Consider the following 25,072-nt stretch of genomic DNA (forward strand, 5'->3'; position numbering starts at 1 on the left):
AAAACAAAACAAAACAAACAAAACAAAAAAGTAAAAATTCACTCTTTCCCTGTATTCTTCTAAAGGCATTAAAATGATTATCCACAAATAGAGAAACTTGCTAAAGAACGTTAAGCTGTGTGAGGAAAGAAAAGAGCCTGTTGGAAATTTTAAAAAGCAACACCCACCTAACACTTGCAAAATTACATTACAATTGTAAACATTTGGATTCAGGAAAGGTAGGCATAAATTTCTGGCAAGTCAAATTACAGAATATTTCTAAAAGAAATACAGTATAACTCTCCATAAAAAGAATGAGTCACTTATGTTTTCATAAACAAGGAAATTATTTGTTTAGACTAGATTTAACATTAAATTAAAATGTTATATTTTCAAAAGGTATGGTATGATCCCTGCCCTTTTATATACATAAGTAAGTTACTTGATAATTCTTTTTCCCCTAAAGTGTATAATATCAGTCAGTATAATTACTTTAAGTTAGTTAAGAATTTGTTTGCATGCCACAATATAAGATGCATGCAGAAAAATGGAATTATCTTACTTTTGTACAGACAGAACCCTGATGTGATTTCAATTAGTTCAATAGTGTGTGTATGAGACAGAGATGGTGATTTGAGGGGAGGTGTTGGCCCAAAATATGAAAAAAAAGTACAGCACATTTTGAGATTAACAATAATAAGCATGGTTGACTATAGCTCTTGTTTTCAAACAATCAAAAGTTTAATTTTTTGATGGAATTTCTGGTGAGTTCTTTAAAACAGGTTATTAAAGATTTATAATATAATGGGTCACATTCTTTCCAGGTTTGTGGTATCTTATCTTTTAGTTTTTGGGATACTGTTTCACTTTTTGACACATTATTATTTAAAAAAATCCCAAACAAAATACTGTAAAATATTTCAGTCTTAAGACCCTTAAAATAAAGGTATCCTATGATTTAAGGACAAGAACAGTTTAAAACCAGTACTTATTCATTCTCCAAATATTCACAAGTACGTAGTACACACTATATACTTGGCCCTGAGATTACAAAGCTGAATAAGACATAATCTATCACCTTAAATAACTTAAATTAGTTCTCTACCAAATACCAATACGTACGAGGGTCAAGCAGACACCACAATCATCTAAGTTTGTATGTAAAATGTTCCAATTTTAAAAGTATTAACATGTACTTTTTTTTCCCATTTAAAATATAGTATACGTTGTCTCTGTTGGCCAGATTCAGCCTTTGGTCACCAGTTTGCTTGCAACCTTTGGAATAAGTTAGGGGAATTTAATTGAAAGGTAAACTATACTTCACTATGAAATAGAGCACATAAAAAGAATGAGAAAAACAATCAAAGAAACAATCAGTCACCTTCTTACAACTTCTTTCCATCCTTCTTCCCTCTTTTGTCCACGCTTAGGACTTGCTACTGTTAATTTGCCATTTGGAGAGGAAAGGGGAGATGGACCCGATTTTGTGCAAGTGGAGAGAGAATTACTGGTCACTTCACTGATAGTCTCTGACAATCTTAAACAGGGAGGAAAAATACATATTAAATATAGAACAGATATAGAATTTTTAAATGATAAAGGTAATCTATTACATGACTTTATTATTTATTTTCAGAATAAATATGATGAATAAATGAGAAACTTATTTTTCACTTTTCAATATTTAGCATAATATGAAGGGCCAATTTTTAAGAAGATATTATTTAGAAGCCAAATTTAGAAGAACTAAAACACAATAATAATCCCTGAGAAACCATAATCAATACTTTTCATGGGCTAAATTTAACAACCGAAATGGAGAAATTACATAGTAATTCTTCAATTCAAATAAAATCATGCCTTCTTTGGAAGAAAGACAAATCCTTATTTTGTCAATTGTTAATCTGCCTGCTTTGCTAAAAAATGCTGCAACAAAGTGTTTCATGATGATACTACAAACAGTAAAAATGAAAATTGGAACTAACTTTATTGAAGCCTTGCCAGAAACAGATTTTCTCTCCTCCTTTGGAAATGTAACCAGAACTGATGGCTGCTTCTTGCTGGTCACAGTGGTAGTGACCACAGCAGGTGAATGATTGTCACTCTTCCGACTGCTGTTGCTGTTACTACTTTCATCACTGCAGCTGGAAATTCTCATGTTATCACTGTCCCCACTCTCACTGGTACTGCTGCTCTTGGACTCTCCGTTCACCTTCTCTGGCTGACTGTATGAGATTGGTAGTGGATCATCAAATATAATTTGAACATTTTCTGGAGTAATTTTATTTTTCCTGTTTTTCCTCTTTGAACTGGTTGTAGTTATGGTATTATTTCTTTTACCATGGGAACCTGCCAAAGTTGTCCAGGTAGCAGATATACCTATGGTAGTAGTGGTTGTGGCACTTGGAGGCTCTGTCAAGACTTCAGGCTCATCTGTAGAAGTAGCAATACTGAATTAGCAAGTTCCAGTGTGCTTAGGATATATTTAGCTTTAAGCACTCGATGAAAATAAACCCAGAAGTTACTTTACTACTACTATTAGACACAAAGTCATCAGTCGATCCAGTATTCACTAGTAATGAGATAGATACGATTGATCAATTCTCTTCTGTTCTAAGTTCTAAACAACACATAGTAGAAATTTATAAAAAAATTATTTTAGGAAATATGAGTATGTTCTGCACAGTATATATTACTACAAAGTATTAAATTTCTTAGGTGTAATAATATAATTGTGGTTATGAAAAATGTTCTTTTTCTGAGAATACTACTCAAGCATTTTGGGGTGATTTCATATGATGCGGACATTGTACATGAGACCATTCAAAAGAAGAGTAAGGAAAAAAGATAAACTCATGTGCCAAAATGTTATAAGAATCTAGGTGATGTACATGTGTTCATTAAATTAATCCTTAAACTTTTATGTAGTTTGAAATTTTTCAAAATAAAAGGCTGGAGGAGGGAAAATTTAACACACATACACAGCATATGTATTTGGTGGTGTAGTGGCAATGGTTCTTCCTAACAATACCCTCATCTCAAATAATTTTTTAGTTAGAACCTAGTTAAAAATAACTCCCCATTCAAGAAAAATCTGAATATGGTCTTGATTGTAGATGAAATTATGGAATTACTGTTAGTTTTTTAAGGTATTATAAATGGTATTGTGATACGTAAGCGAACATCATTCTTAGGAGACGTGCTAAAGTTTTATAGGTGCAATGTCAGATATCTACAATTTACTTTCAGACAACTTAGGAAAAAATATGTATATATATTTAGAGAAAAAGATAAAGCAAATATAGTGAACTGTTTATTTTTAAATTAGGTGAAGTATATTCAGCTGTTTGTTTTGTCATTTTCTTACCTTGTCTATAGGTTTAAAATTCTTTATAATAAAAAGGTGGGGGGAAGCCAATTAATGAAAATAGCATATTAATAAGGGCTTAATAACTTAGAGATCTATTTTTACCTTAAGTTACTGATATTTAAGAAAACATAATTTTGAATAGAATGTATTACATGAAACAAACAACCTAGATGGGTTAGAAAAAATACCTTCAACTTTATGCTTTTCTTTTTCTTGAGCAGCTTGGAGTTCAAAGTTTTCTTTATTTTTGGCTTCGATTTCTTCTAGTTTTCTTCTTTGTTCTTCCTTTTTCTTTCTTCTCTTCTCCTTTCTCTTTTCTCTTTTGGCAGCCAAAGCCAGCCTCCTACTTTCTTCCCTTAACTGTTAAAGAATCAATAAAACAGACATATAACACTAGAATTTACCTTGGAAAAAAAGTTGTCATATAATGTCACTTTACCATAAGGGTACTGGGATACAAAAAAATTCAAAGTCATCTTAGTTTAACTCATTTTTGATCAAGATCATAATCAAATCACTGTAAAGAGAAAATAATATTTTTAAATGTCAAGATCAAATTAATGATAAAAGACAATCTATTTAAAAATGGATGAATGAGAGATATACATAACTTCACAATCACTAAGAAAATGTAAATTAAAATAAATTACCATGTTTTGTTCATCAATTTGGGAAAATTTAAAAAGATACTAGATAGCAAAAGTTTGGGAAAATGAACTCTTACCTACATTGTTGTTGGTATAAATATTAACATTTTAGGAAAGGTAATTTAAAAGCCTCCTATGAAAATTATAAACGGCTTATCCTAAGAATTTATTCTATAAAATCACTATCTCTAGTGGAAAAATACAGGTTCAATATTTTCCATTGCAAAACTGATTACAATGGTAGTAAATGGAAATAGGTAAATCCATGGGGAGGTGGCATAAATTAACAACAGCATACATTCACAGAATACTAGGAAGCCATTAAAAGTTATAAACATACATCTGGGAAAATGCACACAATTTACACTTGTTAGGAAGAAAAAGAAAAACTGTAGACCACTGATTTCATTTATTGGGGGGGGATGAGGGGAGCCCTTTATGTGGGTCTCTTTGTGCAAATTAAAAAAAAAAAGGCTAAGAGGATATAAATCAAAGGCTTACTAGTGATTAGAGGGTGGGCCTAGAAGAGAGGTAGCAGAAAGAAGGTGACTTTCAATTTTACTTTATATACTTTTACATTATTTCTATTTGTTAAACTGGGTACATATTAAACTAATAGTAAATTTTAAAGTCCAATAACATGTGTTAATAAGCTATTTTAACTATGAAATTTTCCTCTTTCATTCATAAAGTGGGAAAATCATCTTCAAACTCATTTGTTTGCAAGCTGTCTAAATGACATTATCAAACTATATATTTCCTGCCCAAATCTAGTGTTCCATATGTTTTATGTGTATTTTAAATATATGTGTCCAAACAATGATACTCAGTTTATGGAAAATATCACAATATCCTAGCTAATAAAACCAGTGCTTAAAGACAAACTTGTAAGTCAAATCAGACTTACTGTTTTCATGAGAAAAAGTCTGACTTCATTTATGTCTCTAGGTTTTGCTAGACATTCCTCCTGCCTTTAGAAATGATCCCTGTTGGTGCCTGAAAAAGGTTTTGCCCACCCTGAAAGTTTTATACTCTGGGGCAATGTAACATAATTATATTTTCTTGGGTAAGAGATAAATCTTTTGTTTTTGAAAGTGAAATAATCAAGGAGAATCTGTAGAACCTTGATACATTTTCAGGCAGATGGATTTCAGAAAAGAACACAAATGGAAGTTGAAGATACAGAAATTGTCCGCATAGTATCTACCCCCTAGAAATTTCTGCTAGTCTTCCAGAAGTATACAAGTTTCCTCTGAAGACTAGTAAAGGAAGAGTTTCTGACCTTTCCAAAGGATTGGGAAGAATAGTAATTGGTGACCTTTACACCCTAGTTCACTGCAAGGGAGGAGGAGTACTATCTGACTGGTGAGTTTGAAAGAAGGAATTGAGCATGTGCAACTCAGCTCTGCTTCAGCTAGCGGCCTGTCCTCAAGAAACATACTTTCTCCATCTTTCCCATGAGTGAGACCTGGGGTTGTCCTGTCTAATTGAATTTCATGAAATAAATAGGTAAGTGTAAAAGGGAGAAGAGGGGAAGTGGGGATGAAGCATGTGCCAGAAAAACATTTTAAAAGCAACTGTGGCTGGTATATATTAAGCCTCTCCAATTTAGAATTAGGCATAATAAAACTGATATTTTATCTATATCATGCCTGTACGCACAGAAAAGCCTTGAGAAAGCCACAAGAAATAGCTTTTTGGGGAATAAAGATAACAAAAGAGGTTCAAGACTTTTGGCTCAGCCAAGATGAATTTTTCATTTTGCTTGCTTTTTAAAGTTTGTCCAGTGGTAGGAAGTAACTGTGGTTTGTATTCAAGGAGGGGAAGAACTTTTTTAAAAACAGAAAAATCAGAAAGCAGGCTGGACTTAGGGCTGGGTAGGGGTGAAGGGCTGGGATAGTTCTTAGAGTGTGGGTGCGACTGAGTCCTTAGGTATGTATGTGCCTCAGGTTTACCAAGTTCAGTCAGTAGCCCCCGGCAACAAAGTCTGAATTATCACATTTTAGAGTTTAGCCCTATGGGCTAGATATTTATTCTTGTTTCTAGATTTTGAAGTTGTAAGGCTGGTAAAGTGATAATCTTATAGATCTTACCTACCCTTTGGACTCACTAAAAAGTGGGGCAGAAATCCAGAGGAACCAGAAAACCGATTTCTTTCTAGGGGGGAAGAGCTCAGACTATGACTGCAAAAGGACCTACAAGGCTTGGAGCTCTTTAAAACTAAGCAGAATTTGATAGGATAGATACAGACTTAAGAGGTATCATTAGTTTGTAGGTGGTGTCTGAAACTAATGAATTAAATGAAATCATCAAAGGGAAAAAGCTGTAACAATATTTGTGTGTGTGGGTGTAAAAGATAAAGGGAAGGGAATATCTGATAATAAAAAAGAAGATCAATAGATACTTCAGAAAGGTGTAATCAGGTAGAGGAAGACAGGTGAAAGCACCTTCAATGGGAGAAGAGTTTCAAGAAGGAAAGCAGATTAACATTGATAAGTATCACAAAGTATCGGTAAGGAAACAAGTATGAGATGTCTAATCTTATGGATTTGGCAATAAAATACCATTGGTGACCTCCGCCATAGTCAGTTCACTGGAATAGTGGAGAAATAAGCAAATGGTCCCAGGATGAGAATCAAAAATAAAAGTAGAATCAATAAGACATAGATTATTTCCTTAACATATTTGGATAAGGAAACAGAACACTAAGTGTGAGCTAAGATTTCATTATGATAGTTAACTTGATTAAGTTGTAGAAAGAGGGTAGGAGTTAATGAAACAGTAGGCACTGAAGATAATAGGAGTATGGGGGAGATGGTAATAAATGATATAAGATCCGAAAGAAAAAAGAGGAAAACAAAATAAACTATGAGATTCAAATAAGTCTGGAGGTACAGGAAGACAGTTAGAAATTAGCCTACATCCTCTATTTTCTCACAAGGTATATGCCTAGACCTCATTTCACTTACTGAAGAACTGCAATATGTTTATAAGCATATGTGGGGGAATGCAGAGGCTTTGAAGAAAAGAGCCAAACTGTAGAATAAATAACCTCATTGTGGAAAAGGAAAGGGCACTACCCAATGGTGGTTTCTAATTGTGGATTCAGAAAGCAAATTGATATTTAAGAGTAAAGCTTTAAAAGATGAGAATTTAAGGATTTAGGGAGGGGTAGTCCATACTAAAGAAATACCATGTGCAAATCTATGATATATGAAAGGATATATGAAAGGGAATGAGGGCAGGGTGGGTATAGCTCAGTGGTAGAGCTTATGCTTAGCATGTACAAGATTCTGGGTTCAATCCCCAATACTTCCATCAAAAAAAAAGAAAGAAAGAAAAGAAAGGAAAGGAAAGGAAAGGAAAGGAAAGGAAAGGAAAGGAAAGGAAAGGAAAGGAAGAAAGAAAGAAAGAAAGGAAGAAAGAAAGAAAGAAAGAAAGAAAGAAAGAAAGAAAGAAAGAAAGAAAGAAAGAAAGAAAGAGAGTGAATGAGGTATGTGAGAAGTAGAAAACATACTAAGTGATGAGCCTAGAGAAGACAGGAGGAGCTGAATGTTTGAAATTTCCCATACAGACAATGAAGAAAGACAGAAGGATTTTAGGGAGGGAGAAAAGCAACCTCACCTATGTATTAGAAACTACGGGAACTGGAAAAGTTACACTGGAACAAAGTAGGATTGACAGAAGGCAAAAATACTTATTTGTAGAGAGATTATTAAGAAGCCTACTGCAATACTTCAGGTGAGAAGTGGCAACACGGAAGAGAAGGCTCATACAGAGACTGCCAAAGTTCAATTAAAGGTGATGATGATGATATTGATACTGTTAATATGTAAGGGGTTAATATGTGCCAGGCACTGGATTAAGTTAATTTACTAAACTAATGTATTTGATGGATATAGAGAATGGGGAGCAAAGATAAGTGAGAATCTGAAAACAACATCAAAATTTCATTTCTGAATAATCAGTAGTGACATCAATAACAGAAAGAGATCAAGGAGTACAAGTTGAGGGGCAGGATCCAGTGAAAATTTATCGATAACTTGCTATATACTAAGCATGGTTCTAGTTTCTTAGGACTCATTAGTAGACATTACCTGCCCTCATGAAGCTTAAGAAGCTTATATTTAGTTGCAAGGGAGGCACACAGATGCTAAACATAATACATTACACAGTTGTTTAAAAGGTGTTAAATACAGTGTAAAATGGGAATACTGGAGTAGAAGAAGAGAAGTGTGTATATGGGGACATGTAGGGGGACATGAAGGTGAAGTTTAAGTAAACATCTAAAAGATTTGAAGTATTTCAGGCAAGGAGAACAGCCAGTACATAAGCTTTAAGTATGTTCAAGCAGAACTGGAATATTTAAGTAGGCCAGTGTTGCTGAGAATAGCAGAAAATGATTTTCAGGGAATATATCAGGGGGCTTGATCACCTAAGGTCTCGCAGGGCATTTTAAAGACTTCTACCTTTTACTCTGAGAGAAATGGCATTGTAGGGGTTTGAGAAAAAGAGTGATTTGATCTAAGTGATACGAGAGGATCACTCTAAGTTAAATAGAGAACAGACTGCAGAGCAATTACAGAATCAGGGAGACCAGTTAAATGACTACCATGGAAATACAGGTAAGAGACGATATTAATGACTTGAACCAGGGTGAGAAGTGATGAATAGTGATTAGGATTCTAGATGTAGTTCTAAGGCAAAGGTAACTAGATTTTCCAACACACTGAAGGACAGATAGAGGGGAATCAAGGATGTTATCAAGGTTTTTAGCCTGAGCAATTAATTAGAAGACAGAGCTGTGGGTCTGGAGTGGGCAAAGATCAGTTCACACTGGATGTAAGTATGACACATTTAATTAGGTATCTAAATGGACATGTCGAGTAGCTAGTTGCATATAAGAGACTGGAGTTTAGGGAAGAAGTATGGGCTAAAGAGACAAATTTGGGATTAGTTACTATATATTTAAAGCTAAGAAGCAGATGAGATGATCAATGCATAAAGAAAAAAGATCATGTAATGAGCTAAATGGATTGCCAAGTTGGAGGGGAGAAGAGCAGAAACTAGAGACACAGAAGGAACATACACAAAGCTAAGAGAAAAATAGAGTGTGTAGTGTAGTAGAGGCCAAGAAAAGAGAGTATGTCAGGTGTTAACAGGCTTAGTAAGATCAGGATAGAGAGGTAATCATTGGATTTAGCTATGTAAGAGCCACTGGAGACCATAAAAGCATAGTTTTGGTGTAGCTATGGGAGTGAGAGCCTGGCAGGAGTAGATTCAAGAAAAAACAGAATTGGAAATAGCCAAAATACTTTATTTTCCTGCAATCAGAAGCAAAGAAATGGGCTTATTGCTGATAACTGGGGTGGTGGAATGTTGGAAAAAGTTTTTCACAATTGGATAAAGCTTATATGACGATGAGGACGATCCCGGAGAAGGGGGAAATGATATAGAATAAGAGAGAATTGCTACAACAATGTTTTTGAGTAAAGGACAGCAGAAAGCAGATAGGATCTAGCTCATAAATGGAGGGACTGGTTACAGGTTTATTTAGTAACTGGTAGGAAGTACCGGGGTGGTGGGTAGGAAGACGGGGTGGGGGAAGTCTTTGGCAGTTTTCTTCTGATGCTTCAGTTTTCTCACTGATGTAGGATGTAAGGTCAGCAACTGAGGGAGAAGAAGAGGATGTACTAGAAGTCAAAATAAAGGAGAAAGAAATAACGATCTAGATGAGTGGGAGAATACATTGAACTAGAGAAAGATACAGTATGACTACTGGGCAGCATTAAAGGATCCACTGTCACACATTTAATGTAAAATTAGTCATCAAGGTTGAGTTTTGTTTGTTTTTTTCCCTAGACACCTTCAGTTACTGGGGTTCAGGTAAGAATAAGGAGAAAGAAAAGAGTAAGGCAGGCCAGTGAAGGGTGGTATGATAAACGGATCCTACAATTTACTGGTAGGCAGAATGTTTTCAGGATTGTTGGATGTAGAATTCTAGAGGCAGTAAAGCTGAAAAGACAAGAGGTGATAGAGAATTAAATGTGTAAAACTGAGATTGTGAAGTGGGCATGTCAATAGCTTCAGGTGGTGGCAAAAAACCCAATTAAAAATATCTATAAGGAATATTTTAAAAATATACCCTACATAATTCCCTAAAAGGTTATGAAAGTTTACAAAGACAAAGGCGAGAAATAAGAAGTGATAAAGTAGGGAGGTGAGACATTAAAGGTGCAGACCAATAACACCCACTAGGGATTCTAACAGCCCAAAACATAACTTAGTTAATGTCCTAAGAGAACAAGCAATTAACTGCCAGAATACTTCACAGTCTGACCATATCAACTGCTCTAGAGCATGGCTTCTTCATAGTAAATGCTCAGTAAATCAAATGTTTGCTGCATAAGGACAAAGGAATCTGTTCAATATAATGAGCAGTATTCTCCACAGCAGTTTTTACAAACCTATTAACCAACATTTTCAAATTAGAAAGGTGGATCAAAGGAGCATTTTTATACAAACAGTAAGTTACCTAAACCAGATGGGATCAACTCCTATGATGTTCCTAAATCAGAAGGTGGAGCCAGAATGTACTGTGTCTCAAAGGCAAAAAACTACTTTCCCAGATTTAAATCATAAGTAAAAAGAGCGAACCAAATCCTATCAGATCTCAATCTGATAATTTTTCAAATAGAAATAGAAAGGGGCTGGAGTTTAGGAAAGGGCCTCCTCTATAATCTAGAATTCTATCCATGCACCACCCCCCATTCAAAATTGCTTATAAAGGATCAATGCATGGAGAAGAATTAGCTCTAATTAATTTATGATTAAGAATTATCACCTTTGAGTTTTAATATTACGGAAAAATACGCAATGACATTTGAAAGAAGTTCCTTTTTTTTGCCTTAAATCTGAGGCTCTGAAAGCATGAACATCAAAGTTAAGAAATGCTGACAGGAATTCAAGGAAAAAACACTTATGTATTGCTGATGGTTGTAGGAAAATATTCCAGAAGTACCAAATTTAAAATAAATTGACCCAAGTGAAGAAACTCCATAAAAATAATAAAAGCACCAAAATATAAGGAAACATGTATACAGATATTTATTGCAACATTATTTGCAGTGACAAAAAACTCAAAACAAACTTGCTGTGGAGTATATTATGCAGTTATTTAAATCACTATCAACTGACAATATTCTTCAGTTATTGAGAGAGGGAAAAGCAAGTATTAGAGTAATATGTTCACATGATAATATTTTTCTAAAAGGTACACTGTCTTCATATATGTGGATATTTATTTGTTAAACAAATGTTTACTGAGTACCTGTAACATGCCAGGTACCATTTTGTGGTGCATACACTCTTGTGGTAGAGAGAGAAACAAGATTACTAAATAAAAATACAGTATTTAGAATATTAGAACAATAATAAAGAAGGGAAGAACAGGAAGAGCACGAAAGGCAGACTAAAATATGAGGCAACTGAAGTGACATTCAAGGCAGAAAGCACAGCAAGAACAAAAAGGTGGTCATTTTGAATGAAGCAAAGTGACTAAGAGAAAACAGCAAAATAAGATCAGAGAGAGGTACAGGGAGTGCTATGGATGGGCAGATCACATAAGGTCTTAAAAGGTTGCAAAGGTAACTGTACAGGTGAGGACTTTTAGTTAATTACCATACCAGGTTTTTAAGTTCAGTCACCTTATAATGATGGCACATTTTAGTTATCTTTGCATATCTCACAGCTTAAACTAAACATATTATTGCAATTAAAAAAACACTGAAATTGATTAAGAATAGACACCCTTAATAAGACATATGTGCTTCCTGACCTTGTAATCCACAGGTATGCAGTAAATCCCTAAAGGTTATTTCATGTAAAGTAGTAACATCCAAGTTATGAAACAAAGATTTTATTTAAAAACAGGTATCTATGTCTCAGCTATAGAAAGGATACTTTCTGAGATTTATACAAATGCAAAAGAAACAGTATCATGAAATAACTGTCACTTAGAGATTTTAACATTAGAGTAATGCACAAAACAGGTATTATAATACTTAAGGGAGAAAGCACTAAGAGGTAAGTTAAGGGAGGAGAGGGAACCAGGGAATTAAGAATTTAGAAAGTGGGTTAAATTCTAGCCTGGCTTATGAAAGTTACTTAATTTCCCATAGATTCAGTTTCTCCATCTATAATACGAGGGTAATAATATTTTTGCAGAGAAGACTCATAATACATATTCTGTTATATAGGTTGGCCCTATTATATTGCCTGGTACTCAGCAGACATTAAATAAATATTAGATGAAAATGAATATAAAAATAGGTCAAGTAATAGTTACAACAGTGATTATAACAGTATTTGCTCTCAGCGTGCTCATATTCAATTAAAGCTTCAAAGTGGCCAAAAAGCTAACTTTCATTTGGTCAGAATCTAAACTAGAAATTTTTTAAAATGAAGAACCTCTGATATTAAATGTGTTTTTCAGAAAATAATGTATATTTTCACATTCAATTTAGAATAAAATGTTTAAAATAATTCATATTTTCTTTATATAATATGAAATGTTCAGCTTAACAAAGTCAGCGACTAGAATAAAAATGAATGAACCTGGCTTAAATAAAAAAGGTTATACAATTGACCCTTGAACAACACAGGCTTGAATTGTGCAGGCCCACTTATATGTGGATTTTTAAAAAATAAGTAAGCACTACAGTACTACACTATGGTTGGTTGAATCCGTGGACATGAAACTGCAGATTTGGAGGGCCCAACTGTAAGGTTATACTCAGATTTTCAACTGCATGGAGGGTTGGAACCCTAGCCCTTGCTATCACTGCATATCCTTTATAAATTTAAGGAATACATGTTAAATTTTATACATTTTTAACCTTTTTTAGAAAGATGAAATATGGCAGAAGACATATTTCATAATATTCCATGCTAAGCAATTTTTTTCCTGCTATGATTACTATTACTATTACATTCTGGAGTACAGTTATTGACACTAACGGGAGTAAAGAAGCAGTTATGTAACTGTCTACAATATATGTTGTTTGGAGTATTTTACACCCCATGGGAATAGATAGGAATGATGCTGTAGTGTGTCTGAAAGAGAAAAGTACAAGAGAAAGCATCCATTTAAAAAGGTACATATTAAACATTCCACCAACTGGTTGTATTTCACTAGTTGATTAGGCCTTGGTAGTGTATGCCTTCGTATTGTATTTGGTACTTCTGATATAAATCTGTTGGCAACAAGTTACAAGGTCTGGGATCGATGAAGAACAGATGTGGATGAGGATTAAGAGATCATTAGTTGAGATAATTGAGCATTAGAGGCTAGGTTCTCTGATTTCCAGATCAATACAATTCTTGTAACATTTTGTTAATTTGATTACAAAGAAAACTATTTAAACGATATTAAAATACTCATAGTTCTCTTCAGTATTTGAGCCAGACTTGAAAACCATGTACTTAATTGAAAGCAAAAGCAAAACCAAAACAAAACAAAATGAAAAACCAGGTTATAAATTAGGAAAAAGAAAAGCAGAAAGGACAAAAGTAGGTATTTTTCATATGTAAAGGTTACCATTACCTTTTCCAAGTCTAACTCCTCTAATAAAATGCTGGCATTTTTGTTTGCTTCAGCAGCCTGTCTATCTTTGGCTTGCACTATTGACTCCATACAAAGATGACACTTCTTCAGCATCTCCTAAAATGAAAAATTAAGATATTTCTAGCCTCAAAAAATTAACATTTGGAGAGATTTCTGAAAACATCAAAGTATTAATTAAGGTGCTTAAATGAACATAAGCAACAAGGATCAGTAGTAGGGCAAAAAAGGGTACAAATAAAAACATAATTTAAATGATATCTTATAAAAATACATAAGCAAAGAGCTTCTACTATTCTTTAATAATACCCATTTGACCACTTTTCAGAAACTAAAATTACTTATGCATATAATTTAAATGAGAAATCATACCACAAATAGAGCTGCAAAAATTTGTCAGCTGGTTAATGGGCTGAAGGAAAAGGTCAGTATCAACAAAAGAAAACGGGTTTAAAAAATTCAAAATACGTAATTGGCAAAAACTGTTCTCAAATATTTAGGCTTTGCTACTCTAACTTCTTGTGCAAGAATTGCTCATAAAAAAATCGACACAGTACTTAAAGATTTTTCTTAGTGATTTCATTCATAGTACACACTTTTTGACAGTAAAGGGATTATTTCCCTATTAAGGCAAAAGCTTTATTTTTAATCTCTGTCCCTTCCAAGAAAACCAGTAGTATCCAGGAATATTAATTGTCATAAAGGAATCTAGAGGCAGGCAAGACAGTGGATTAGCTATGTTAAATAAAACTTAAGGGAAAAAGCTGCTCACTATCATGTAATAACTGCTAAGAAAATGTAACAGAAAGATATTCTTAGTTTTTCAGAGGCATGTCTTAGGATTTTACTCTCAAATCAAAACATACCAGAAGATCTCAAATAGAACGCTAAATGGATTTATCTTTCTTACTTTTCCTGCAAAATACCCTAGTAAATTCATTCTTAACCTGACAGTTACTCCAATTTTATATCATGTTGAAGATGTTAGAGATTTATTGACCATAATTGAAGTACTACATTAATTTTTGTTCAAGTATTAAAAAAAAATCCACTTACTTATTCCTCTCAGAATAGCTATCAATCTGGATAGATTATAACACTAATGAATAATAACTATAATTTGCTTTAGATTGTTTAGCATTTACATTAAAATTACATTAGCTTAAGTACTATTTTAAGAAGATAAATTCTACCACAGAAAATGTTTTATTAATTCATTAGGTAAATAAATAATCTGAAGAGTCTCCCAAAAAGCATACCTCATTCCTGAATACTAGATAAATAAAAAATTGCTATGTACCATACATTATTGCTCAAATTAAGGATTCTTTTTTCCTTAGTGTGGAATATATATACACACACACACACACACACACACACACACACACACACCCCCCAAATGGGATCCCAAGTTCATAGTGGGGATGAATTTGATCAATATATTACCTTATCAGTGATCGTTGCTATGTATCTCATACATTCAGAATCTGATGGGAACTGATTGACTTCTTTGACTAAGTAGCGCACCACCTTCACATGACCCTAAAAAAATAGATATCAGTGTCAGATTGAAAACAGATTCTGAAAGGACTCAGTAAATCTAGTCTGTCTTCACTAAGATTCCACTGATATCAGTGCCACAAAATACAGACTGAAATTGGGTATTTCAGAGTAGAAACAACAACTGTTTTTTCTTTCAGATAAAAGCTGAATGCATAGCATTAGGTAGTGCAAAAGAAATAAAATACACTTTCTTAAAGTGTGAGGAATGATTACATTATTCACTGTACCATAGTTCATTAAGTAAAGTTCAAAATCTTTAGACCAGTGTTCAAGAGGCTCTCTACTTTCTTCAATCCACTTACTGACAAGAACATCTATAAATTGGTGGATAAACAGCTGTTTATATATTTAGTACATTTCCTCTGTTGCCTTTATTTCTTCGTTATTTATATCTTTTTAAACTATCCCTATCTTTTAATGAATAGCTTAAATGCCATTTGCATCATTCCTTGATATCTCACCAACACTTCTGCAGTATTTAAGCTATTTATATGAGACAACTCATACAGTTTTACCTAACTCTGGATGTGGATCCCTGATTACATTTTGTACAAAGTGCAACTAGTGAAATCTGTACAATGTAATATCCCAACCATTACAGTTGTATATGGTAGGTACTAAGAAAGTAAACAATGAAATGAATACAAGAGTATAAAAGGAAAGTACACTTCTTAAGGAGCTAAGTCTAATGGAAAGATAAGATATATGCATGTTAGATGTTAAAATAGTAATACATATTTGTCAAAATAGACAAAGATAATAATGAATTGTAGAATTTCCACAACTTTTAACAGATTAGATATCTCAATGTGAACTCAAATGGAACGGGAAGTTTCTGTAGAAGGGAAGATTTAAACTGTACCCAAAGGATGAGTTAATTTTGAAAAAATGAAGAAGGACATGAGCATTCCTGAGAGGAGAACAAAGGTGATGTGAAAGACAGTGACAAAGAAAAGACCAAGCAAGAAGATTCCACATTAGGGACTTAATGGGAGATGAGCTCAAAGAGCACTAGATTGGGCTTTTAGTAACAAAGATTGGATTTCAAAGGATTACAGACTCAGGATAAAGGAAAAGGTTCTTGAAGAGGATACTAACAAAGTGAAATAGTTAGAAAGATAAACTTGATAATGATATGCTAGTTTGCTTGAAGACGATGTAGGTAGCCAGTGAGAAAGAATAAGTCTGACTGATGAGAGTGGGAAGGTAGTCTAGAACACCAGGAAAGAAGTAGTCTAAAGTACAGGAATCAGAGTAATAAGAGAAAAAGGAAGAGATGATTTCTTGTAATTTATATACTAAAACTTCAATATAACAAAACAATTTGGAATCTGTAAGAGGTTTGACCTACATGAATGACAAAACTCAAAATTATAATCCCTGTAACACTAATCTGGTTTTCCTAGTTTCCTGGTAACAAATTAAAAGTGCACTTAAGAAATCATCCAAAGCATTAAATCAAATTACTTATACACAGTTCAGTGCTATGCACTATAAAAAGCTGCACTTCCACAAAATTTATTTCTACTTCTGAAGGTTTCAAATACTGGCAGCTGGGTTTTCATTATTTAATTCCTTTTTTCCTGGAAATTAAAGTCAATAATTAAAAATAAAATCAATTTAAGTTAAATTTTTCTCAGCTATGCTAATACAAGAAAGAAACATTCATAAGCATTACTTTTAGCTGGGTTTATATTTTGCAAAATACTAAGATTGTAACTAGATTTTGAAAATACTACTTAGAACAACTTTTTAAAAGTTTATTTAGCTTTGATGTCTAATATGGATACTAATGGCTTTTCTGGGATACCTCTATCTACCTTTCACCCTTGCCATCTGAGTGATTATTTGCTTTTTACTCTTTCATCACTGCTTTTAGATTCTAAAATAATAGTCTTTAGTGATAATTAAATCATACTTTCTAGTCTAAGTGAAAACCATCCAAGTGAATGAGGATAAAAGACTTCTACCTTTCTAAATGCTGCCATAAGAGGAGTTATCTTGCGGTTGTCTGCTGCATCCACATCTGCACCTGCTTGCACCAGTAACTGAACCACATCAAGGTGTCCACCATTTGCTGCCAGCCATAATGGAGTGTTCCCCTTTTTATTACGTACATCAATGTGAGCTCCCCTAAATGAATGACACAAACATTGCTGTTTAAAATGAAATAACACAGATAATAATAAAAATCAACTATTAACTTGTGAAAATATTCTATAAAGGTGAACACTGTTTAAAATATACAGGACTAAGATGTATTTCTCAAAATTACATGACAAAGAATTTTTAGTCATCAAATTAAGTCACTGACTTGAAACTAACCATATACCAATAATTGTTTTTTTCTTTTATTTTAAAAATGACTCTTTGTGCCTAATTTTGAATTTCACATCCTGGCATCAAATTATATTTGGTGAAAAATAAAGGTACATTCTGTTGCTATCACAATCAATACATTAAACAGTATCCTACAGCACAAACAGTATCCTACAAGGCAATAATCTTTCAGATTATTTGTATTCATGTATTTATATCATGTGGCTTCAGAAAAGAATGAATCTTCAAATAACATGAAAGTTTAGCACTCAGTGGGTTAAGACTCATGGTGAACAATGGTAGTTTACAACTAAATACTATTGCTTAGGATACTTAAAGGTCTTTAAGACTGTTAAAATAGGAAATCCAATTCAGCAGACAAGAAATTATCAAAGACTAACAAGCAACTTCGAAGTGACTGAAACAAAACTATACTGGGCCCTATTTTGTACCTTGAACAGTTCCACAGCTATCACTTAAAATCCCTAATTACTATAAAATTTACTATAAAGAACAAGAAAATCAACAATGAAGCCTTAGACTGTGGCCAGAATTTCAAGACTTAGAGTGGCATCTTTGCAAAACTCAAACTGTATGGGAGATGTGTGGATGACAATAGCTGGATGTTCAAATAGCTTTACAGTACTTTAAAAGTGGTATACACACACAAAAAAGGAAGAAAGGATATTTCTAGGCTGCACTGAAATAAACAATGCAGCAAAGCTCTGGACAGGTAGAAAATAAGAGGTAAGTTTAAAACATTAAAATACACTGTAGTTTATAAAAGAAGCAATCACATTTGATTTGTTAATACTACAATTTACACAGAGAATAGTAATCACTAGTAAACACCATGTTTATATATGAAGAGTATGGTGACATACCTGCCAATGAGAAGCTCACAGAATTTATAATGCCCTTTATCTGCTGCTATGGTTAAAGCTGTATCTCTCGAGGAGGGCACTGGAGGGGCATTAACATCAGCACCTTTATCCAAAAGAACTCGGCCCACCTCTGCATACCCACCAGAGGCAGCTTCCATTAGTGGTGTGAGGCCAGTCTAGGTTTAGTGAAAAATAAAAACATGTAAGAGATGTAAAGCACTAAAATATTAACAATAATCTGGGGGAGCAATATGGTATAGCTATTAGAAAAATTCACAACTAAATTTCAGCACTGACACTACTAGCCTCTCTCAGCCACAATGAGATCTATTGAAAGCAGATGATTCTACTTAATGTCAATTTGTTGGGAAAAAAATTTGGCATGCAAGTACTTGGCATATAACTGGCACTTCATAAATGCTTCCTGTCTTCTCTTTCATAACAGCAGTTTTCAGCTGGTAACTCTAATGTCATTATTACCTATAAAAATTTTTTGCTGAGGTATTTTCAAGAATGGATGCTTAGCTAAGTTATAAAGAATGACTTCTGATAAAATGCCTTATGTAAGAGGTACGTGTTACTACAAAGTATCAGAATTATAATTAGCATACTGCTACACCTTAAATATCAAAGCAATAAATCCATGTGTAAATCTCAAGACTTTTTCTTACCTTAGCTCTGTGCTCCACATTTGCTTTTCTATCAAGCAGAAGACTAACCACTTCAGTTCTTCCTTGGAAGCAGGCTAAGGTAAGGGCAGTGTTCCGATTGGTTTCTATTTGAGCATTTATGTCAGAGCCCATGTCTAACAGGAGCTTAACAGCAGCTGTGTGCCCATTCATAGCTGCTAACATCAGAGGAGAAATGCCCAATTTGCTACCAGTTCTGGGGGTGGAAGTATGGGGAGAACAAAAGGAAAATACACATTTTCAAATGTCCCAGAAAAATTGGATGATAACGTGGAATTTTATTTCAGGATTTAAGGTTATTTTGCAGAATTATTTAAAATAATCATTTTTCTCAGCCCTACTAAGTCTTTGAGATACTATCAAGACTCCATTAGAAATCTTTTACCACTCAGAACTAAAATACTTCCTGTATCTCATTCAACATAATGACTTGGGCTGAAAAGTGATAAATTATTAAGGTATTATTAAGATGGACTATCTATCCTAAAGTCCCAAAGTACATACCTCCTTGCTTAATAAAAACTAGTAAGTCAGATGTGTTTACTTTTAGTACCTTAAGAAATAGAGTAATTGGTAATTTTTTCAAGTTCTATTTCAACAGTTTTAAATACTTAAATTTGAATTCTAAATTTGTAACACAGGCATTTCCTAAATATGGCATTAAAAAAAAATAAGTGTTCTACAGATATTTTAACACAACACTCTTAAGGGACTTGGAAAGAGATAATAAAACTTGCCTAGAATTAATCTCAGCTCCTGCATTTAGTAATATTTTGATAATGTTCACATAGCCACCAGAAGCAGCCAGGCTTAGAGGTGTGTAATCAGAAACATTCCTGTGCTCTTTATTTGCCCCTCGAGCTAATAACAGCTCCACCACCTGGAAAGAAAAAAGGAAAAAATATGTTTTCTTCTTACAGCGAGATAATCTGCAAGGTGTATATTTCTGATTTCTTTTTTTTTTTCTGGTATATTATATATAGAGGGGAAGGTCCTTTCATCCTGTGTACAAAATCAGTCTCAAATGAAAGCAAAAGGTCTTAGAAGCCAACAAAGGGATAGCTTCTTAAATAAAATCCATTTTGAAATCTGTTGAAATGGCACAGTCTGTTCAGTGAAAGATATGGACCTCATGTGACCCTATGCAATGCTATTTTGGAAATTAGTATTTCTGTATTACTCCACCACATAATGGTAAAGTAGAATAAGACTTTCATTTATATATGTAAATGCCCATAAAATGTTTTTTAACTTAAAATCAATAACTGAACGTTAGAAAAAAAATTTTTGGAATAAAGCTAACACTTTTTTCTCTAACATTTTACTATGAAAATTTTCAAGCGTATAGAAAAGCTGAAAACATTTACATATACTCATTACCTAGATTCCACCATTAATAGTCTACTGTATTTAATTACTTAACCACATTTATTCATCTGTCCATCATTTTTTGATGCATTTCATTTCTAAGTAAACCGTAGACACCTGCAATTTCCTTTAAATACATCAGCATGTGTACCATTAACTACACTACTTGTTTACAGGTTTTTTTAGGTGACATTTGTAACTTTCAATAAATGCTCAAAAGTTTACTGTATATTCACTGAGTACTAACAAATGTATAAACCTAATGTAATTTAAATGTTACTCATGTTCCTTCCTAGTCAATCCTACCCACAGATTAGTAGTTTCATTTACGTTAAATCTTCGTATAAATGAATCACGTAGCTTTTGAGAGTCACTTGTGTGTATTGTGTAGCATTCCATTATATCAACATGCTAGTTCATCTACTGATGAACACTTCTGCTGTTTCTAGTTTTGGGTAATTTTGGATAAAATTGTTATCAACATTTCTTGTGGAAATATACTTCCACTGTTCATGGGTTCCACCTAGTAGAATTTCTTATGAGGCATGAGGAAATTAAGGACTGCTCAAGATCACAGCACTTATCCTTGTTCTCTCTCTCTCTCTCTCTCTATATATATATCTCCCCCCAAATACTAACTGGGAAATAACAAATTTTAATGAACAGTGCTGTGTCTTATGTACCAACTAAAACTTTACTCGTCTGAATAAAGCTTTGACCAATTTTATATGATATCTATCACTCTTTTGCTTATAGAGCCTGTAAGACTAGATGGCTTATGTGGCTTTTAAGATTATAAAAATAAGCCCCCAAATTGGCATTAGACTGTTTTATTTTACAGAGTCCCTTAAGCAATAAAGTAGAAAACCCCAATCAAATTTCTAAAGTTTTCTTAATTCCATTATGCAAAGATAACTGACTTCAGTTATCTCTCAGAGGGAATGGTCTATTCCTCAAAAGTAATACACATTCAACATGAAAGAAATTAGTTTGTGATTTTTATAGTAAAATGACTTTCAAATGTTTTATTAATTACTTCAAAATACTTAACTGTTCGAATGACACTGATTCAAAGTAAGAGTGTTATCAGCAAAATTATTACCCTAAAAGACTTCTCTAATTATTATAACCTCATCTGTTACATTTTAATAAAAATACATAAAGATTAAACTACAGGCTTTAACATTGCTTCAAAAGGAAATCAACTTTTTAACAACACTGAAAAATTTGTTATGATATGAGACAAGTATTATTTCAAACCACATAATGATTGAAAATTTCAGTTAAGTCAAAACTTTATTTTCATTATATTTCAAAAACAAAACATTTATATTTCTGACTGATAGAATCACTTACACTATGGAATACAGGAAAAAATATTTAGAATGGTGAAATAAAAAAGAAAAAGATTTTGAAGCCAAGTAGGAAACTGACCTGGATGACCCACAGTGCTTCCTAAACATAAGATTCACTAATTCCCTAATTAAGATGCTGTCATCCATAGAGACAGTACAACTGGTGAAGAGGACTGGATTTAAAAAACAGGCTAAAAAATGAGGTTATCCAACTGACTATTAAATGTCAGAAGACGACACACAAGGGAGTAAAGCTATGACTTCTTGAGCCTACGACTAAGCACACCAGCTATCTTAAAAAACTAAAAGGTCACATAATACTACCTGAGAACCTTTCCTCCAGAGTTGAGAAGGGGTGAGGAAAAAGTAAAAAACGAGTCCTTAGAACAACTAAAACTGGATTAGTCTTAACTTCCTAAGTCTTATACATACAGAGCAATAGAGGCCGAGCTTAAGTACCTTTCATGATAGGTACGCTGGAACAGGAAATGGTGAGTGAATATAGGCCCTGCTTATCAGGAGCTTACTGATTTGATTTGGAACATCTTAATTATTCTTTTAGCCTGAATGCAATACCGAGAGATTCCTATGGCGGTTAGTACTTTTAGATGAGCAGGATAATGAACAACATATGATCTTTCTGGCAAGATAGCTTATGCTAACACTAATTCTTGTCCTTTTGCTAAAAGATAACAATCTAAGTTACTGTGATAAATCTTAATGTCTGTTCACTGTTTCCACAAAATCATATAAATTAAAGCATACATCTGTTAAATAGATGGAGGAAAAAAAATACACTTGGGACAGCAATACCTCCTGCCTTCCCCCAGAACAAGCCAAAGATAGCGGTGTGTCCTTGGTTCTTTCTGACTGGGCTTCAATGTCTGCACCATTGTCCAGCAGTATTTCCACAACACCAACATGACCAGCTGTAGCAGCCAAGATGAGTGGAGTAAAACCTGAAGTAAAATAATATCTTCTTAGCTAAGCAAGGAAACAACACTGTTTTCCACTGTATCTAATCATCCAAATAGAGCTCAAGCAGAATTCACAGAACACAAATAATCCAGAAAAAAATAATTAACAAAAGTAGGCTCTACCTTTCTTGTCTCGGTGCTCAATACTAGCTCCTCTCTCTAGCAGTGTTTGTACCAGTTCCTCATGACCACCAGCACAGGCAAGTGTTAGTGCTGTGTCATGATTACTCTCAGTCTGTTTAAAAAACAAGCAAACAAACAAACAAAACCTGTTGATTAACTTATTAGATAATTTTAGAATGTTAACACCAATTACATAACATGTACATATACCAAATATACACAGAGATATATATATCTATCACTACTATATCAAACATTTGGGTAGTGAGTCATTTTTTCTCATTAGTGGTCAACTTATGATTTTTTAAAGACTACAAATAATATTTGAACTTTATGGTGATTCTTAAAGCATGCAGGAAGAAAAAGTGTGATTTTCAACCATATGCTGTTTTCAACTACATGTTTAAGAAATACTACTGTGGACTCACTTTTCCTTCCACCTGCAAATGGAGTAGCATAGACAAGATTTATTTTCCTAACCCAAATGACAAAAAAAAGACAAACTATTTGAAATGATGGTGGTTACGCAGTACACGACAACGATCTTGGAGGAGAGAAATGATTAACTCATTCGATTGCCTAGAGAGTTTCCAGGCTAAAGTGCAGGGCAAGTGTACCCAAACAGAGTCTAGCAGTCTCCCTGAGTTGAAAAGACTGGAATTTGGAGAGGTGAAGATGGCTAGCATTTACTGGGCAAACTACTGGAGAGGAAGGTGCTATACACAAAGAGTACTCCAGGGATCTGCAGAGGGTTCCCCTGGAAGCTTCAGCTGAGCGCTGATCAGCATACATGCATGAGAAAAATTACTGGAGGCCAAGGAAAGACCACCAGAAGGAATCAGGCTGAACAACACCTAGAGCTTATACAGGGCTGGGAATAGTTTGGTTCCCAGAGCCAGAGTTGAAAGACCCTTAAAACACACAGAATATCAAGTAAAATCCTCAGCAGTGGGGCCAAATTTGCTATTCTGGACCCATCCAACAAAGCTGAAAAGCAAGTGTTAAAATGAAAAAATTGTTTCCAAGTAACTTAACTGTATTTGAGGAACAAAGCTACTAAAAATTTAAAGGAACAGCAACAACAACAACAAAAAAACATAATATACAGAGTATTTTGAAAGACAAAGACTTATAATTGAGACATGAGACTGTTCATATACAATTGTGACTTCTGCCAATGATAGTGACCAATACTGGATTTACTAGTGGTTAAACTCTATCATAGTTTAAACACTTATTTAGTGAACTAATTTCTTACACTTTTAGTACTCTAAGCTTATATTGTTCAAAAAAAAAAAAAACTACTAGCAAAATGTGGCTATTAGTACTTAAGATATTGCTAGTGTGACTGAAGAACTAAATTTCAATATTTTATTTAATTTTAATTAATTTAAATTTAAAAACTGTTAATTCAATTTGATTATTAAAAACCGTTTTTTGTATGTTTGGAGCAACTTGAGTAATGAATCTACTTTTCCAGCCGTATTTAATCAAATCTAAACACAAATCAAGTATTTCCAATGAAGTCCAAGTTGAGATGCATTTTAAATAGGGTAGCAAACCATCTGGATTTGCACAGGATGGAGGGAGTTTCTGGGATGAGGGACTTTTGGTGCTAAAGTCAGGAAAGTCCCAGGAAAACCAGGATGATTGGACCATTTTAGGCTTAGTGTTAACATATACACCAAATTTTGAAGACGTTTAGTGTAAAATAAAAATGTAAAATACCTCAGTAACTTTTTGGTATTGACTATATGTTTAAACAATGTTATGGATATATTAGGTTAAATAAAATATATTCTTAAAATTAATTCCTCCTATTTCTTTTTGCTTTTTTAAATGTGGCTACCAGAAAATGTAAAATTACAAGCCCTGCATTATTTTTCTATTGCACAATCCTGTTCTAAACCATCTTCCCGCTTTTACATATGCACCTCTATTACAGCATTTATCACCAATCTTCATTATGCTATTATTACTTATGTGTCTATCATCCTCAAAGGAATATAAATTCCTGGAAGGTAATGAACATGTCTTATTTATGTTTGCATTCTCTACCTATTAGTAATGTTTTGCCTAGGAAACAATAAATAATAGTTAAGTTGAATGAATGACAATTAGCTGTAAGGGTCACAGATTCAAAGACTATCACTAATAAAGCAAAGGACTATATATA

The 25,072-nt window shown here is 33.6% G+C and overlaps 1 protein-coding gene across 7 annotated transcripts in view; it reads right to left on the bottom strand.

Moving 5' to 3' along the window:
* ANKRD17 (ankyrin repeat domain 17) overlaps positions 1 to 25,072 on the bottom strand; it is a 154,560-nt gene that overhangs the window by 21,810 nt on the left and 107,678 nt on the right. For all 7 annotated transcript variants that reach the window (XM_006212524.4, XM_015246339.3, XM_015246338.3 and 4 more), the window contains 11 exons: positions 22,897 to 23,008; positions 22,610 to 22,755; positions 19,811 to 19,953; positions 19,056 to 19,269; positions 18,385 to 18,560; positions 17,152 to 17,314; positions 15,065 to 15,160; positions 13,601 to 13,717; positions 3,538 to 3,709; positions 1,965 to 2,412; positions 1,361 to 1,516 (listed from right to left, as the gene is read on the bottom strand). In XM_006212524.4, the coding sequence (XP_006212586.2) occupies positions 1,361 to 1,516; positions 1,965 to 2,412; positions 3,538 to 3,709; positions 13,601 to 13,717; positions 15,065 to 15,160; positions 17,152 to 17,314; positions 18,385 to 18,560; positions 19,056 to 19,269; positions 19,811 to 19,953; positions 22,610 to 22,755; positions 22,897 to 23,008 (1,943 nt within the window). The remainder of the gene's footprint in view (positions 1 to 1,360; positions 1,517 to 1,964; positions 2,413 to 3,537; positions 3,710 to 13,600; positions 13,718 to 15,064; positions 15,161 to 17,151; positions 17,315 to 18,384; positions 18,561 to 19,055; positions 19,270 to 19,810; positions 19,954 to 22,609; positions 22,756 to 22,896; positions 23,009 to 25,072) is intronic.

The sequence above is a fragment of the Vicugna pacos genome, chromosome 2 (genome assembly GCF_048564905.1).
Source record: "Vicugna pacos chromosome 2, VicPac4, whole genome shotgun sequence".
Lineage (NCBI taxonomy): Eukaryota > Metazoa > Chordata > Mammalia > Artiodactyla > Camelidae > Vicugna > Vicugna pacos.